At 46.3% G+C, this 11,974-nt stretch overlaps 2 protein-coding genes across 3 annotated transcripts; both read right to left on the reverse strand.

The window, feature by feature from the left end:
- Positions 1-1,355: 1,355 nt before the first annotated feature.
- On the reverse strand, positions 1,356-6,305 carry LOC103653139 (cytochrome P450 89A2). Of its 2 annotated transcripts, XM_020552520.1 has the most exons (4): positions 5,029-6,305; positions 4,522-4,942; positions 3,638-3,715; positions 1,356-1,374 (listed from the first exon to the last, which is right to left on the reverse strand). In XM_020552520.1, the coding sequence occupies exons 1-3, from the start codon at positions 6,190-6,192 to the stop codon at positions 3,654-3,656; spliced, it is 1,647 nt and encodes a 548-aa protein (XP_020408109.1). In that variant the 5' UTR covers positions 6,193-6,305; the 3' UTR covers positions 1,356-1,374; positions 3,638-3,653. The 2 variants fall into 2 exon arrangements, with proteins under 2 accessions (XP_020408109.1, XP_020408108.1); XM_020552519.1 differs by lacking the exon at positions 1,356-1,374 and having other exon boundaries at positions 3,433-3,715.
- A 2,446-nt stretch (positions 6,306-8,751) lies between these two features.
- On the reverse strand, positions 8,752-11,279 carry LOC100303916 (uncharacterized). The gene is given in 2 exon segments (NM_001165496.2): positions 8,752-8,983; positions 10,914-11,279. Coding segments are annotated over 2 exon segments (363 nt in total). The 5' UTR covers positions 11,253-11,279; the 3' UTR covers positions 8,752-8,959.
- Between the last annotated feature and the right edge of the window lie 695 nt (positions 11,280-11,974).

Here is an 11,974-nt window from a genome sequence, read left to right on the forward strand (position 1 = left end):
GCGGTTCCTTTGAACTGGACCGCCTGTAATCTGTGTTTTTCACAGGCGGTTTTTGATTGACCGCCTGTGATGTTGTTTTACATCACAGGCGGTGCACCACAAGCGGTTCCTGGAACCGCCTGTGTAGTGGCGAACCAAACCGCCTGTACAGAGGTATGTTGTAGTAGTGATGGCACAGGATCGAGTGTCACATCTTTACTATATAATAAGAGTTCTATACAAAATAGATAAATAAATAATTACATTATAAGGAGACAACGGTCCAGCAACCCAAAGTTGACTGAGAGACGACGACCTAGACCTCTCACGAACTCATCACAACATCCTCCATGCGCCTCATCATGTGGTACCTGTTCTTGACCTGTGGGGGGGGTGAGACAGCAAGAGTGAGCTCACATACGTTCATCGCTCAACAAGTTGTGGGGAATAATGTGCATGAACTCGCCAAAGGTGGGAGCTCACGTGAAGTGTAAGGCTTACCAAAGAAGATGGTTAGAGCTGAGCATTGCTTTTAAAGTTGGTCAAATTTTTATTAGCAATTACTAAGTATAAGTAAATACCAACCCAATTAAGTAGTAGAACAAAAGTAACAGCCTCACCTGCGATGCAATGCATATGACAGATTGAGTTTAAGTTCCATAATTTAATCATGTGAGTGTCCGAGCTGCTCATGACCGTGAGCACGGCTAGTATACCAGTTTTACACTCTGCAGAGGTTGTGCATCTTTACCCACAAGTCGTGTTACCCATCTGCCAAGAGATGGCCAATCCCATACACCTCTACCGAGGAGGCGAGGCAGGGTAACACTACGAGGCCTTTACAAAGTTCCACTAGCTTCAGAAATCCCGCTACAGTTTATAGGAAGCTCCAGTGCAGGAATCCCTCGCCTGATCGCCATCGCAGCAAAATCAACCCAAGGACCTCCCTACACTGACCACTCCCCTACTGCCCTTGCCCCCTTCGGGTAAGGAAGTCATCCACTAGCTTTCCTAGTTAATCAGCCAAGGGCGTCCATAAACCCTTGTGGTAGCACTGTTTTCCCGGGTGGTTCTCCATGTTCCAATTAACAAAATGATCTTAACATGAACAATAAATAACAACTGATAACAAAAGTATAATCATGAATAGTGTAATCTTCATACCCAAAACCACATAAAGCAATAGCAGGTACTACCCAAAAAGTTTAGTGAAGTCAAGGTATAAAGATAATCAAACTAGGGTAACCTGTTGGGTCCCATCAAAATTAACCTATGCAGATCATTATGATTAATCAGAACATGACTGGATAAAAAGAAGTGATCAAGGGTACAACTTGCCTGGCACTTAAGATTCCGGGTACCAACTTGCTCTTCAGGTGACACGTGTCCTCATCGCTAGTCGTAGCAATACAAACAAATAGTGTATAGGCAAAATTAACATTACACCATGCATAAGATCAAACTGCATAATAATACTCTACGTGATGTTACGAGATCGTAGAAACAAGAACCACTAAATTCGGAGCTATGATTATTAAGTTATGGATTTCCGAAATTATTTAGTGCTTAGAATAGATTAATTCAAATGAACAATTTTAATTCAAGATTCATGGCTAAACAAAGGTACTAGGTGATAAAAATATTAATACAAAATTATTGCAACTAGAATTAATCAATTTGGAGCTAAAATGAATTAAATATGAATTATACAAATTTCTGGAATTATTTTTGTATTAAAATCAATTTCTATAATTAATTTTCTATTTTTATTGTTATCTGGACTGGGCATCAAAAACAGAGGAACTCGGGGTTTGCTTTGTAAAAATCCTCAAGACTCAGCTACACCTAGGAAAGGATCGCGGGTTGATTTCGACATAAGGCAGGGTCTCTTTAGCTAAAAGTCACGGTGAAGGGGTATCGATAGACTTCGGTCGTCCGATCAAATATCGAAGGCCAGGATTAGATCTTGGCACACTGAACCGGTACACAGCCCTGACCGCCGGATCCGATTTGAACGACACAGATTTTATTATGATTCCACCCATCCCAGTCGCTCGTTCAACGATCTATGGTCACGATCCGATCACACGAAAAGGTTCATACAGATTAGATCAGGACCGATGCCCAAGGATCCAACGGCCAGAAAGCATCGTCTACCCATTTCTTCCTCCCTACGGCCATTCTGTGGTGGCGCAGACCCCTAGAGGCGGCGGCACCATGGCCATGACCGAGCGAGGAGCTCCCCCCAGTGGACACCTTCAAATCGAAACGAATCTACGCGTTGTTGAGACTACGGCGAGTAGGTCTAGGGCACACTTACCCGTAGTTAGGACGTCGAGGTACCCCGACCATGATGAGCTACGGATCCAGGGCGAGGGAAAACTTCGATGAGAAATTCCCACCCACCCACGGCATCACGAGCTTCGATTCGACTTCGATTATCATCCCCTCACGCTGGCGACGCTACTTGACTGGAATCCCGACCCCGAACGCCATTCCCCATTGGATTCGCCCTAGGCGGCTAATACCTCTCCGCACATGGCGATACTGCTATGGAAAAGGGGGAGAGCAGACCCGATTTTATATTCCGAGAGGGGCGCGATGGTCGGGGGAATCAGGTACAACGGCGTCGGCGAATTGGTCGGGGAAAATCCCCAGAATCGCGGCGACCTGCAGGCTGACTCCGCGTGGGCAGTTGCCGGGCAGCTCGGATTCGTTGCGAGGTTCACAGTGTGGGAGCTGAACCTGACAAGTGGGCCCACACGGTAGCCAGTTCAGTGCGCAAGTCCGCGAGGAGGAAGCCCACGCAGGAGTGGCCCCACATGGTGGTGAGAGCAGGACCCAAGCGCCACGCTGGAGACTGAGCAGTGGGTCTGCGATTTCCAAAGGTTGGGCCAGCGCGTGGAGGCGAGGGACACTGGCCACTAGGGCCCGCCTGTCAGCGCCCACTTAACAGCAGCCGCGTTGGGTTAGATGGGCCCGCGACCCACGGGGAGAAACAGGGAATGGGCCAGATTCAGCTTGGCGGCCCACACAGGTAGTTTGCCTTTTCTTTTTCCTTTTCTATTTTAATTTCTATGTTTTTTGTAACTAAATTTCAAATTCATATTCGAGATAAATTTTAAGAATTCAAATTAATGCACACTCAAATTCTAGCATGATATGCAATATATTATATTGTATTTAGTATTTTATAATAGGTGTTTCTCAACATATAGTTGATGAAGATGCAATTCATTTATCAAACGAAATTCTTTATTTATTTATCCTAGAATTCAGATTCAAAAGTTTAGTTATCCAAATCTAAATTTGTAACAACCAAAATATTCAGTATGAATGCAAAAATATATTTTATGTGTATTTATTCCTTCCTCTTACTTTGCTCGTGTATTCATTTTCATTTATGACATTCAATAAGCGATAAATTCACATTATTATATAATCCAATAGGTATTATTATGGTGAAATGATTCATTACCTATTGATTTAAAAGGAACACGTTTCAACACTTAGACACTAAAAATAACTCTAATACCTTTTCTTGATTAACTAAAGTCATGTAGATCCTTACTATTATTCTTATAAAATAATAAAGAACTAGTGAAAATTCCTTAAAGCATTATACAGGGTTTACACTCTGCATGGATCAGAAACATACGTCAAACCCAACTAACTCAGTGACCCGTTTGGCAATCCAGAGCTTCATCACGTCCAACTTGACTTTTGACGTATCCACCTACCAAGCACAAAATTGTTGGATGAGAGGAAGCTCTTGCAGACAACAACTATATATCCCTAAAGTATTGTGCGCTCATTAGCCAAATTGAGAAACAAAGTGTATGAGTGAAAGAACGAAGTGACCAGATGGTCTCGAACACCAACTTCTGCGTCTTAAGCAGCTTGGCTTGCTTATTTGAGAAGCTTGTGTCCTGGTTAGTGGACGTTCCCTACGAAAACACGACAATTAGAGCGGTCTCTACCAATAATAGATCCAACGAGAACAACTGTGACCAGACGAAGCGCACGCTAGGTAGATCTATCGTTGATTCCACGTCGCCCATGGGACGGGAGGAGCGGAGCTCGCGTCGGAGCGGAAGACGAGTGAGCTAGGAGACGGGCTCCTGGTCCCTTTTGGTGACGAGGAGGTTCAGAGTTGGCTGGACTCGATCCAACTTTTATCACTTAGTGAGCATCCTTATCCGGAGGCGAGCGCCCTAATCCTCCTCGCCGGTGGCAGTGTAACGGCGGAAGAAGCGGTCGGAAGTTGTTGCGAAATGGATGGGATTTGTTGCTAGAGCAACAGCTACGAGAACGCTGCTGTACGAACAAAAATGATAGAGATGGGATATGATTTGGTACCGCGGGCTGATTTTGTAAAAAATACAAGGAGTTCTTTGTTAAAAGATGACGTGGGACGAACATTGAAACTGGTGTTTTAATATAGTAGATAGATAGATAACAGCCGGTGTAACATTGAACGTATGTATGACAGTTGAGATAGTGAAAATATCGATAATTAATGGACGTAACGGAACTTCTTGCCTCCCGGTCGACGTAATGGTACGAGGCGAGCACGCAGTGGACGCTCCATGAAGTTGAACATCTCGACGGTGGCGTCGGGGTGGAGTTGGACGCCGGCGTGCTCGCCGCCCTCCGCTTCCCGCCACTCGAACTCCCTCACAAGGTTCGCCATGAAATAGCCGATGTGGAGCAACGAGACGCCTATCGCAGGGCACATCCTCCTCCCGCCTCCGAACGGCAGCATCTTCATCTCCGCCGCCACGGACAGTAGCTTCTTGGTACTTTCTCCACCCGCGCAGCATCCATGGAAACGTTCCGGCATGAACTCGTCAGGCTCGTCCCACGCCGTCTTGTCCCTCGCTAGAGCCTCCAGGGGGAAGACCATCTTGGTGCCGACAGGAATACGGTGGCCATCATGAACCACTTGGTCTTCTTGCATCACCTGTTAATAATTAAAGTACATACATGAGATGAGATTTTGACACTGTGGCTGAATTTAGCTCCGCACCAAGCTAGCGAGGAATTTACCTCCCTAAATCCAAACTTGATGGTGGGATGTAGCCTGAGCGCCTCCAAGATGACAGCGTTGAGGAGATCCAGCTTCCCAAGGACCTCCTCCCCGACCTCCTCGGCATCGGCATCCACAGCAGCGTCGATCTCCCTCCTGACGGCGTCCTGCATGTCTGGCCGTTTGATCAGGTTCGCCATGATCCACTGCAGCGCCGCTGACACGGACTCGGTGCCAGAACCAAGGAACTCCGAGCATAGTCCCACGAGTTCACCGTCCTCGAGCCTCCGCTGCTGCGTCTGCTCGCCTCCACTGCTATCGTGGTCGCCGTCGAGTTCTACCGGGACTCGGAGGTCGAGGAGCGTGCGCACGTAACTCGGCGGCGTCCCGTCGGAGTCGTCGTCGTCACGGCCACGCCTGCGGCGGCAGCCATCGATGAGCGGGAGGTACAGCTCCTCCTGCTTCCGCCGTATCGCGGCGAGCTTGTTCCACCGCCCGCGGTAGACTAGCTTGGACACCGCGAGGAACGGCACGAACGCGAAGGTGCGCACCGCGGACAGGGACAGGACCAGCTCGGTCTGGACGTCGGCCATGGCGCGAACCACGGCCGCGTCGACGCCGCCGTCGCCGAAGCACATGGTGGAGACGAGGCCGAACACCGCGCTACGGATGCTTTCCGCCGCGAGCGCCTCCACGCCGTCGTCGGCGAGCTGCTGCTCCCTGAGGTCCGCGGCGAGGCGGTGTAGCGCGCGGCGCCGCGCGGCGGCGTAGTGGCGCAGGCGCGTCGGGTGGAGCACTCCCGAGGTGAGGTTGGAGCGGAGCGCGCGCCAGAGCTGGCCGTAGGGCGCCGAGTTGATGTTGTGGTAGCGGCGGCCCGAGAGGACGGCGCTGGGTGCCATGGACGGCGGGCGGTTGGAGAAGGAGCCGGCGCTGCTGCCCCGCACGAGCAGGTGGTGCGCTGTGGCGAAGTCGGTGACCAACATTATTGGCTTACGCGCACGTGCTATGCCGGACTGGAGGGCGGCCAGGCGTGCTTTGACGACCGGCGGCGTTGCACGCCAGGCGATCAGGATGGCCGCCGCCGCCGAGAGAACCAACGGGAGCAACTGCAGGAGGACTTGCATGACTGCTTCCTGTAATCCTGTGCATGGCCTCAGCTGCATGCGGGCGACTAAATACTGCATGGCCTATGCTGGTGCTTATTGATCGAGCTATCTGACAGCATATGATTTCTAGTTATGATGTTACTGTCGGCATGATACATGCGGGAGGAGCTCATCTTCGGTGGTTTACCATATCACCAACCAATTGTCTAGAGTCGGCGATGATATGTAATGCGTTTTCATAATATTGATTTAAATATAGCATATTTATTAATAGCAGCAACAGTAGTTTGATTATATCAAGTCCACAACCACTAGAACAATGCATCAAATCATTGGTTTAAGGGATCTTCAATTTGCATGGACAGTGCGGCTAATCATTCGGTTACATACATATATTGTGTACAGTATTTATGTTGATGGTGGGCCGTGACATGACAAACGCAGACAACAATAAACCGGTTGTTGCTAGTGGTTTTACCACCCGTCATGAACGACTAAAAATCATATCGTCCGTCACCTCTCTAGTTGTTGCTAGTGGAGAGTATATTACACACAGCTGATGCTGGCAGGCACTCTCTACTGTTAACTGATTAATAGGTGTATACCCATGTCTTGCTACAAAGTGATCATGTAATGATAAGATATATTAAGATGTAAAAGCGTTATTTATCGTTATATGCTCTCGTTATTAAAATGTTAGTGCATAACGATTACATAGAGATGAACAATATATAATTTATCATAGACATCAATATCTACATATAATGTGTTCTAGTTGCATGCCAATTATATGAATCATATGATGATGCTCAATACTCATCACAAGAAAGAAAATTGGTGTGGCAACTGTCAGCTTCTTGTACTGCTCCATCATATGTTGTTGTAGTTCTCCGGGTATGAGACGGAGATGAGCGAATCGAGTTCGTCTTCGAGGACACTACAGGACACAATCATTTTCGGTGGCCAGAAGCCGCAGAAAATAGGCCATATGCCGCCAAAAATAGCTAATTTTATACGGTATATGACCTATTTTGGCGGCTTCCGTCTACCAAAAAATAGCCGAAATTAGTTTTTATTTTCGGCGGCCATAGCCAGGTCGTCGAAAATAACTTATTTTCGGTTGTTTCACTCGGACTGCCAAAAGAAATTTGGGATTTTCGTCGGCCTGACTGTAGCCGCCGAAAACTATACAAGCTTATTTTCGTCGGCCTAGACATGGATGCCGAAAATAAGTTATTTCAGAGAAAAAAAGAATGACATGTAAAATCAACAACAATATAATCACAATATTATAACAACAACCGAAATTGCAGAATTACACGCATTCAACACAAAATAACACAATTCACCACAATTCCTCACAAAATACATCACAATCCACCAAAATACCTTACAAATTCATTACAGTCTACCACAAACTCACAATAATGTACCAATAATGTAAATGTACCACATATTATAAAACTAATGCCACAAATACAATATGCCACAAAATAATGAACCGCATATGCCACTAATACATTAATAGAATCGAACTAAACAATAATACTAATCACACACCCTAATCAGATAAGCATAATCATAAATACATACTAATTTCAGTGGCAAATGAATAACAGGCGCAAAAAATATGGAATAAAATACGCAAAAAATTCACCTCTCGATGGGGCGGTGCTCGACCAGAGGAGGGCTCGACTGGGCCAGAGCGGGGAGGGCGAAGCCGTGGCAAGGTGGAGGGGGCTACGAGGCCAAGGCGGGGGTGACGGCGGCGGCGCTGCGAGCCCAGCAGAGACCGCACGTCGGGAGAGAGGGAGAAGGAAAGAGAGAGAGAGAGAGAGAGAGAGAGAAGCGGTTGACGTTTAAATGCTCTAATTTTTGGCGGCTATGTTTGCGGCTGCCGAAAATAGACCTATTTTTTGGCGACCAGGGTGCGGCCATCGAAAATAACCCTGGCCGACGAACCTTTGTAGCGTTGTTGTGGGAGCTAAGTTGAACAACTTTGGCACCTTGAGAACTGGGAACACACCTGCTGCTAGAGAAGACCGAGCCAAGCCGAAAGCTGGGATATTCCCTCCCCATACATAGCATCTCATGGACCTGCTCCAAGTGAGACTCCTGTAATAGCTACTAACCTAGTGAACCACAATAGGCAGATTTAGGACTCCTGTGACTAAACCTAGAGATGGAGCACAAACAGTATTAGCATTATGGTTCACAAGTCTGTAATAAACTAGTGTTTGACCGCGTGCCTTCGCCCGTGCGTCGCCATGTGTATTTATTCCAGTGTGATTTGCAAATAAACATTGTAAGCTTAGCATATTTAGGTTAGGGCATAGTCAGGCTGTCTGTACACAAGAGTGAGGCAGTGTTAGCCATACAGGTAATCTATAATACACAACAACATATTAGATAGGCTATATGCATTATATGGAAGGGTTTCCTAGGCATATAAATCACACCATCATACAAGGGGAGAAATCAGCAACAACATAGAAAAGTAAACCACATGGTGTCGAGTCAGGTCGCAGAACCGCAATAGCTTCTAGTAGTTGCAGCGGTGTTAAACATCTTTCGTGGGTGCAGAGGCGACCTCGGCTGGGGCCGCTGTGCAGCGACAACTGCAGCTTGGTAGTGGCGTTGGTGGAATACTCATAGCTGCATTAAGCCAACAGGACAGTATATGCACGAACTGGACCTACAGAGTTTGCAGAGAACTGGACTTAAAAAGCATTCCTACTTGGTTACAAATTACAGTGCAATAGTTGGTTCTGATGGAGAAGACAGTCTCATGTCTAGCTGCATGATCGTACCTTGAAGGATAGCATTCCTTCATCTCACCATTCCTTTAAACCACATTGTGGCACATGTCCTGGAAATAAAAGCAAGATAGTCTATACAAATTTAGCAAGCAAAAATAGCAAAGGCAAGCAAGATAGTCTCTACAAATTTAGCAAGCAAAAATAGCAGTCATAGCTTGACCATAAAGTATCTCAGGAATTTACTGAGATCGAAACAGGCCCAGGGAATGTTTATCACTGAAGACAAATTAGTAGGCACGATTTCTCAGTTTTCATTTTGTTTGAACTTGAAGTTAGCTCCCAAATTTTCCTAGCAGAGAAAAGAAAGGACGCATATGCATATTCAAATATACATAAACCTGCATCTCAGTGAAATTACACAACTTGCTCAGTTCTAACTCAGAAGATGGGGCAAAGATGCCATCTTTTTTCAAAAAAGAAGGGTACAATAATACAGTAGTAGTGAGAGGGTAAAGAAGGTGCTCTTTTGCACTCCTTCAATGAGCTGTAAGCTCTTTCTACATTGAAGTTTTTAGCCAATCCACGGTTAATTGGGCCTGATGCATCTTACTAATTTCAGCCAATTCAGACCTCGACTTTTCACTCTCCCTATTCACTCTCTATAAATCCCTCCTCGACTTTTCACTCTCCCTCTTCACTCTTTATAAATCCCTCGGTGCTTCTTCCTAACAATAGATTGTTTTAAGTACATCAACAAAATATATAACTAACTAAATTCATTAACAAGCTCAGACATGGCATACATTTGCTCGCCTCTCATTCACAATCCTGTTTTTATTTCTCTCAAATCAAGTTGGATCTGAGCAAACACTTTCGGTGCTTTACTACGCTCTTCTCAACACCTTCCTTTTTGAGCCTCGGTATCATTTACCATTTAGTTGAGACTTTAATTTATTTATCAAAACTATTGATCATCTCACATACATCTACCTCCTCATTGTCCGCAAGGGGCATACTTTTAGAGGTTTTTCTTTTGGTTATCATCCATCTGATAGCAGCAAGGAACCCAAATGAAAAACGTAGAAGAACAATTACAGAATAGATCAACATGATGACATCTAACGGTTAGAGTTAGGAAACTGTGCTTTTGACCATTGTCCTTTGGATAGTAGCTACAAATCTGTGGAATCGCCGCACAAGTTGATATTGATAAACTGGCGATAGACAGAACTGACATAAACTATGTCACTCCAATGGATTATAAGCAACTAAAAAACAACGTACAAGCAAGGGAATACGATGAAGCATCCTGCATGTTTATGCACATCAGCAGATGCTATATGCTATTAAAGACACATCGATACAAACCAGAGATGCATAGCACTCATCAACAATGGCTTGTCTTAACAAGAAATACAAAGAACCCCTAGGTTAGTAAATAACACAATAGCATGACCCAACTAACTAACCAAATGAGAAGGACAACCAGTAATATCATAAATGCAGTATCATCAATTGTTATGTTCTATCGAGAGTGTGAGAGGCATACAAATCTACACCAATTCACAGGAAATGCACTAACAAGAGTAGCCAGACTCATATTAAAATAAGTAATGACATGATGAATGGTAGTCTCCTGACCACAACAGGAGTAAATAAAACAAAAGAAGCATTATATGTAAAGATGATAAAACAAGCATTTCAAGAGTAGTGCTTCAATGCTCGCCAAGGTATGAGACAACACAATAGATCATCAGTTAATTGGTCTGCATTGTAGTGGTTTGTTCACCAAACTCAGGCCCTAGGCTTAGTTTGCGAGAGTGAGAGAGAAATGAAATATGAAAATAAGCGAGGCCGCGAGGAGCTAGGCCACGGCACTGCAGGCCTTAAAACTTCAAAATCTCGCTCCCATCTCCAAGAACCTTGCAAGGCAAAAGACATTTCAGAAGCGAGCTGCATTAGCAGAGTAAAGCAGAGCAATAGCAACAACTAGCAGATGGGAAGGGAACATAAAAGCACGAGATGGAATATGTTCACTACCTGGGGATCAGCTCGTACTCTCGCCCAGCCTCCTGCGCCCGGTGTGTGGCTATCTCCCTTCGCGCGGCGACCATGAGCGACCCGACCAGCACACGTAGAACCACTGACGCCGTTGCCTTCCCCTTTTCCCGCTAGTCACAGCACGGAGGCCGCGGCATCGAACGCCCCCGCTACGCGCGCCACTGGACGGGTAGGAGCAGGGCCAGCGACTGGAGCATGGCGAGGAGTTGGCGCAGCGCGAGCAGTGCGCTTATCCGACCCGCTGGGTCCGCCGCCTGCATGCTCCCGACCATCTTCGCAATCGCCGCCTCTGCCTCCTATCCCTTCATATCCATCCATGTGTGTGTGCGCGGGGACGGCACACCCAAGTGGGATGAGGATCGGACTGTGGACCTCCAGCCGAGTGGGCGGGGGTGAGGATCTGGAAGCTTGGAGAGGTTGCCTGGTCGTATGGGGGGCATCACCGAATGGAGAGGCTGGCTAGGAGACCGTTGGTGCGTGATCTAACGACTGAAAAAAAGGACAACGTGGACCAGCTCGGAGGCCGCGTTTCGAACCGGCTTTCATATAAGAGAAATAAGAGAGCCAATTAATATGTATGTGCAACATGAACCTTGTCCACCTCCTGTACCAGCAGTCAGTTAAAGAACACGGAATGTTGTAAGTGATCTACAGTGCTTAAGCATAAGATAGCTTCCAGCTTCAAGCTATTAAGAACATGTGTCAGGTCTTGTTTTGATACATATAGAGAGTGGCAATCCGATAAGAGAGAAAACTGTTGAGAATTACGTTACCACGGATCACCAGATTCGCTCCCTTCCCTCCCGTCAGCAGTAGAGGCGCAAGAAGATGTAGAGAACTCGTCTCCCTTCCCATAAGCACGATAGAGGAAACACACGAGACACTGGATATATGGTTGGGCCTCTGGCCTCTTTCTGATCTCTATTCCATATGAGGGGTACAGGTTCTATATATAGAGACGCAATAACCCTCAGGACTATATTCGGTATTTGCCCACATAACCCTTCATTAGGGTTTCTCAACACTCCCCCTTGGGCGAA

Source organism: Zea mays, chromosome 4 (assembly GCF_902167145.1).
Source record: "Zea mays cultivar B73 chromosome 4, Zm-B73-REFERENCE-NAM-5.0, whole genome shotgun sequence".
NCBI classification, from domain to species: Eukaryota; Viridiplantae; Streptophyta; class Magnoliopsida; order Poales; family Poaceae; genus Zea; species Zea mays.

Bases quoted from the DNA above. Each gene is read 5' to 3' on its own strand.
- LOC103653139 (XM_020552520.1), bottom strand. From the start codon at position 6,192: ATGCAGTATTTAGTCGCCCGCATGCAGCTGAGGCCATGCACAGGATTA. The intron at 4,943-5,028 runs GTAAATTCCTCG...AATTATTAACAG, and splicing joins TCAAGTTTGGATTTAGGGAG to GTGATGCAAGAAGACCAAGT. The intron at 3,716-4,521 runs GCAAGAAGTTCC...TGTGCTTGGTAG, and splicing joins ACCATTACGTCGACCGGGAG to GTGGATACGTCAAAAGTCAA.